General features: G+C 38.4%; 1 protein-coding gene across 1 annotated transcript; it reads left to right on the plus strand.

Annotated features, from left to right (window-relative positions):
- Positions 1-5029: 5029 nt before the first annotated feature.
- Positions 5030-5986, plus strand: LOC113906045 (olfactory receptor 5F1-like). Its single transcript, XM_027564059.1, has one exon. The coding sequence runs from the start codon at positions 5030-5032 to the stop codon at positions 5984-5986; it is 957 nt and encodes a 318-aa protein (XP_027419860.1).
- The last annotated feature ends 255 nt before the right edge of the window (positions 5987-6241 follow it).

Here is a 6241-nt window from a genome sequence, read left to right on the forward strand (position 1 = left end):
GAGAAGCTGCCAGACAGATTGTTAAGCAATGTCAAACATGTCCTCAATTTTTTAGCGTCCCTCATTATGGAGTTAATCCTCGAGGATTGTTGCCAAACGATATATGGCAAATGGATGTTACCCATATTCCTAAATTTGGTAAACAAAAATTTGTTCGTGTTACTATTGACACCACTGGAAAAACCACAGCCTTGACTAGACGGACCTTTGTTGGCAAAGTAATGTCTCTGCTTTTGAATATGCTATCTAGATTGGTCATAACTTTCATTCCAAGGAGTAAGCGTCTTTTAATTTCATGGCTGCAATCACCATCTGCAGTGATTTTGGAGCCCCCAAAAATAAAATCTGACGCCATTTCCACTGTTTCCCCATCTATTTCCCATGAAGTGATGGGACCAGATGCCATGATCTTAGTTTTCAGAATGTTGAACTTTAAGCCAATTTTTTCACTCTCCACTTTCACTTTCAACAAGAGGCTCCTTAGTTCTTCAATCTCTGCCATAGGAGTGGAATCATCTGCATATTTGAGGTTATTGAAATTTCTCCTGGCAATCTTGATTCCAGTTTGTGCTTTATCCAGCCCAGCATTTCTCATGAAGTACTTTGCATATAAGTTAAATAAGCAGGGTGACAATATATACCCTGACATACTCCTTTTCCTATATAGAACCAGTCTGTAGTTTCATGTCCAGTTCTAACTGTTGCTTCCTGACCTGTATACAGATTTCTCAAGAGGCAGGTCAGGTGGTCTATTATCCCAATCTCTTCCACAATTTTCCAAAATTTGTTGTGATCCACACAGTCAAAGGCTTTGGCATAGTCAATAAAAGAGAAATAGATGTTTTTCTGGAACTCTTTTGCTTTTTCAATGATCCAACAGATGTTAGCAATTTGATCTTTGGTTCCTCTGTATTTTCTAAATCCAGATTGAACATCTGGAAATTCATGGTTCACGTATTGTTGAAGCCTTGCTTGGAGAATTTTGAGCATTACTTTACTAGCATGTGAGATGAGTGCAATTTGTAGTGCAGTAGTTTGAGCATTCTTTGTCATTGCCTTTCTTTGGGATTGGAATGAAAACTGACCTTTTCCAGTCCCGTGGTCACTGCTGAGTTTTTCAAATTTGCTGGCATATTGAGTGCAGCACTTTCCCAGCATCATCTTTTAGAATTTGATATAGCTCAACTGGAATTCCATCACCTCCACTAGCTTTGTTCGTAGTGATGCTTCCTAAGTCCTATTTGACTTCCCATTCCAAGATGTCTGGCTCTAGGTGAGTGTGAGTGATCACACCATCGTGATTATCTGAGTTGTGAAGATCTTGTTTTGTACAGTTCTTCTGTGTATTCTTGCCACCTCTTCTTAATATCTTCTGCTTCTGTTAGGTCCATACCATTTCTGTCCTTTATTGAGCCCATCTTTGCATGAAATGTTCCCTTGCTATCTCTATTTCTCTTGAAGAGATCTCTAGTCTTTCTCATTCCATTGTTTTCCTATACTTCTTTGCATTGATCATTGAGGAAGGCTTTCTTATCTCTCCTTGCTATTATTTGTAACTCTGCATTCAAATGGGTATATCTTTCCTCTTTTCCTTTGTTTTTTGCTTCTTTTTTTTTTTTTTTCACAGCTATTTTTAAGGCCTCCTCAGATAGCCATTTTGCTTATTTGCATTCCTTTCTCTTGGGGATGGTCTTGATCCCTGTTTCCTGTATAATGTCATGAATCTCCATCCATAGTTCATCAGGCAGTCTATCAGATTGCATCCCTTAAATCTATTTCCCACTTTCACTGTATATTCTTAAGGGATTTAATTTAGGTCATACCTGAATGGTCTAGAGGTTTTCCCTACTTTCTTCAATTTCAGTCTGAATTTGGCAATAAGGAGTTCATGATCTTAGCCACACTCAGCTCCTGGTCTTATTTTTTGCTGACTGTATAGAGCTTCTCCATCTTTGGATGCAAAGAATATAATCAATCTGATTTCAGTGTTGACCATTTGGTGATGTGCATGTGTAGAGCCTTCTCTTGTGTTGTTGAAAGAGGGTGTTTGCTATGACCAGTGCATTCTGTTGGCAAAACTGTTTGAGCCTTTTATCTACTTCATTCTGTATTCCAAGGCCAAATTTGCCTGTTACTCCAGGGATTTCTTGATTTTCTACTTTTGCATTCCACTCCCCTATAATGAAATGGACATCTTTTGGAGGGTGTTTGTTCTAAGAGGTCTTGTAGGTCTTCATAGAATCAGTCAACTTCAGCTTCTTCAGCATTACTGGTCAGGGCATAGACTTGGATTACCACGATATTGAATGATTTGCCTTGGAAACAAATGGAGATCATGCTGTCGTTTTTGAGATTGCCTCCAAGTACTGCATTTCAGACTCTTGTTGACTATGATGGCTATTCCATTTTTTCTAAGGGATTCTTGCCCAAAGTAGTAGATATAATGGTCATCTGAGTTAAATTCACCATTCCAGTCCATTTTAGTTCCCTGATTCCTAAAGTAGTGATGTTCACTCTTGCCATTTCCTGTTTGACCACTTCCAATTTTCTTTGACTCCTGGACCTAACATTCCAGGTTCCTATGCAATATTGCTCTTTACAGATCAGACTTTGCTTCTACAACCAGTCACATCCAAACCTGGATGTTGTTTTTGCTTTGGCTCCATCCCTTCATTCTTTCTGGAGTTATTTCTCCACTGATCTCCAGTAGCATATTGGGCACCTACTGACCTGGGGAGTTCATCTTTCAGTGTCCTATCTTTTTGCCTTTCCATACAGTTCATGGGGTTCTCAAGGTCATAATACTCAAGTGGTTTGCCATTCCCTTCTTCAGTGGAACACATTTTGTCATAACTCTCGACCATGATCCATCTTTTGGTTGGCCCTACATGGCATAGCTCATAGTTTCATTGAGTTAGATAAGGCTGTGGTCCATGTGATTAGATTGGTTAGCTTTCTGTGATTGTGGTTTCTCTCTGTGTGCCCTCTGTTGCCTTCTGCCTGTTCCTAGCATCTTACTGTAATTTCTCTGATCTTGAACGTGGGGTATCTCCTTCCAGCTGCTTACCGCTCCAGCATGTCGCAGCCTAAGAGGGAGTTTAGGAGTATACAATTAAGAGGGACAAGCTACTGTGTGTTAAATAGATGACCTATAAGGATGTATTGTATAACATAAGAAATTATACCCACTGTCTTGTAATTTTTTTAAATTTTGTTTATTTTTAATTGGTGGAAAATTTTTATTGGTTTCTTCTGTATAACACAAATCCATTATAATTATATATATATATAATTATGTATGTAATTTATACTATATATAATTTATAATTATGCACATATTTATACATAGATATGTATATATAGGATAATTATATCTAATAAAATCAGGATATGTATATATGTCCCCTTCCCTCTTGAGCCTCCCTCCCCTTCCCCTACCGTACCCCTCTAGCTCTTTGACTAGAGTATAATCTGCCAAAATACTTAATCACTATGCTGTTCACTTGAAATTAGTACAATATTATAAATCAAGTATACCCAGATTTGTAAAGTTAAATGTTCTTAATCCATTGTCTTAATGCTCATGGTATAGTATTCTTTTAAGCAAACGGTGTAGTTAGTATCCCCTTTGCATTTCACTCAAGAACAGAGTTAGAAGTTAAACTGACCCAGACCAAAGGAGGAGTACACACACATGCACACAAAGGGACATATAATAATTTTGTTGTGGGTTATGTACCTTTTTGATTAAGCTTAACTGATAAATAAAGAGGCAATTAAATATCCAATTAAAATTATTATATTTTACCTGGACAAAAATTTTTAAATAATATAGAGATCAGAAACCACTTTATGATCAAAGTGCCACATGCTTTATTTCATTTATTTTCATATGATCCAAGTGCCACTTAATGTTTTATACAGTTATCTGCATATGATCATATTTTAATTGCTTTGAGACTGAAGCTTCTGTCTTAAGAGGACTGACTCACAATTAAAACCTATAATCTAGTCCCCATGGTTACCCAACCCTCTTTAAGGAAAGCAAAATAAAAGGGCAGTCATGTGTACATTCTCAGAAGGTGGCTTGAATTTTTTGCAGAGATAATTCAAAGTTTTATGACTTTTCATTTCATTAAAAAAATGTAAATCTTTTTATTTTAAATTTCACCTGAGCGTATTAAGAATTCTAATAAGAAATAAAATAATGGACAGCACAACTAAGACTAAGCAGGAAGCTGTAAATACCTGGTGCTGCCATTCCCTGCTGTGGACAGGTACAGTATATGCAACTACGTGGAATTAATTTGATAGCATGCTTTGTAACGAGTGCAGTTGCTTTGGTCCACTTGAAAAAAACTACAAAAGCATTCTCAAGAATGTCATAGATGTCAAAATATTGGTTATTTGCAGTAGGCCCTGTGTTTGCTGCTTGAAGAACACCGGAGTGATTTCCGGATGGTGATGCATGAATTTTGCTGTTGAAGAATGTACAGAGAAGTCTTGATGAGAAAAGAAGACATTTGAGTTAACCATACATGCTTGTGCAGAGGATGAGAGAGAACTCAGCAAGAATAGCTCTATACTTTGCATTTTGGATGTGAGTGGGTTAGAAGAGAAAGAATAGAATGTATATGCTGCATTTTAGAACCTTAAATGGACTATACGGACTTTGACCAGCAAACAGGGAGTTCCACAACCCAGATTCAATACAGACAATTGGTTATTGAATTCCAGTGCTTGTTCATTTGCCCACTAATTTCCCCTTTACTACAGTCACTCCGGGAGTTGGTGATGGACAGGGAGGCCTGGCGTGCTGCAGTCCATGCAGTCTCAAAGAGCCAGACATGACTGAGCGACTGAACTGAACTGAACTGATAGTCACCCTGCTTACTCTACTATATTATCCCAGGATTTTATTTTTTCCATGTGTTAGTAACTTCATTAATATTCCTACTATTTCTTGTGAAATTTGGACAATGACATATTTACAAGGAATACAAGTTTAAGCATACAACATCTTTAGTAAATGGCTAGAAATAATTGTACTTTGCTGACAGAGTTCATCCTGTTGGGTTTAGCAGACACACTGGAGCTACAAGCTATCCTTTTTTCTCTTTTTTTGGTGATTTACACACTTACAGTTGTGGGAAATATTGGAATGATCCTTTTAATCAGGACTGATTCTCGACTTCATACACCTATGTATTTCTTCCTGGCAATTCTGTCTTTTGCAGATGTTAGTTATTCATCCACCATCACTCCAAAGATGCTGGTAGACTTTTTATCAGAGAAGAAAACCATCTCCTTTGCTGGCTGCTTTCTGCAGATGTACTTCTTTATAGCCTTTGCTACAATTGAATGCATCCTTTTTGGGTTAATGGCCCATGACCGCTATGTGGCCATATGCAACCCTCTCCTTTACTCCTTGATCATGTCCAGGATGGTCTGCCTAAAAATGGCAGCAGGGGCTTTTACAGCAGGACTGTTGAACTCTGTGGTTCACACAGGTTATGTGAGCAGCTTGTCATTCTGCAATTCCAATGTCATCCATCACTTCTTTTGTGACAGTCCTCCAATTTTTAAGCTCTCATGTTCTGACACACGCCTGTATGAAAGCATCTTGTCCACTTTTGCTGGTGTGAATATAGTTGGGACTCTGCTGGTGATCCTCACCTCCTACTGCTACATTCTCTTCTCCATCTTCCGTATGCATTCAGGGAAGGGGAGGCACAAAGCATTCTCCACATGTGTGTCTCACCTGACAGCCATCATCCTGTTCTATTCCACCTCCATCTACACTTATCTCAGACCTTCCCCCAGCTACTCCCTGAGTCAGGACAAAGTCGCTTCCGTGTTCTACACAGTGGTCATCCCCATGTTGAATCCTCTGATCTACAGCCTCCGCAACAGGGAAGTGAAGAAGGCTTTATGGAATGTAATTACTAGGAAAAGGGTCCCTTCATTTCTGGGGTTATTTGGTTAATTTTCTGAACTAAATGGAGTATTTAATTAACTTTAAAATACCAGTTGAAGCTTACTATGATTGTGGACTTCATTTTCTTAACTTAGTAAAGTACATATTGAACTTTAAAATGCTGGATCAACATTTTTCATTAGACTATTTTCTAAGTAATCATGTTGTGCTGCTGCTACTGCTGCTGCTAAGTCACTTCAGTCATGCCCGACTCTTTGCAATGCCATAGATGGTAGCCCACCAGGCTCCTCCGTCCATGGGATT

The sequence above is a fragment of the Bos indicus x Bos taurus genome, chromosome 15 (assembly GCF_003369695.1).
Source record: "Bos indicus x Bos taurus breed Angus x Brahman F1 hybrid chromosome 15, Bos_hybrid_MaternalHap_v2.0, whole genome shotgun sequence".
NCBI classification, from domain to species: domain Eukaryota; kingdom Metazoa; phylum Chordata; class Mammalia; order Artiodactyla; family Bovidae; genus Bos; species Bos indicus x Bos taurus.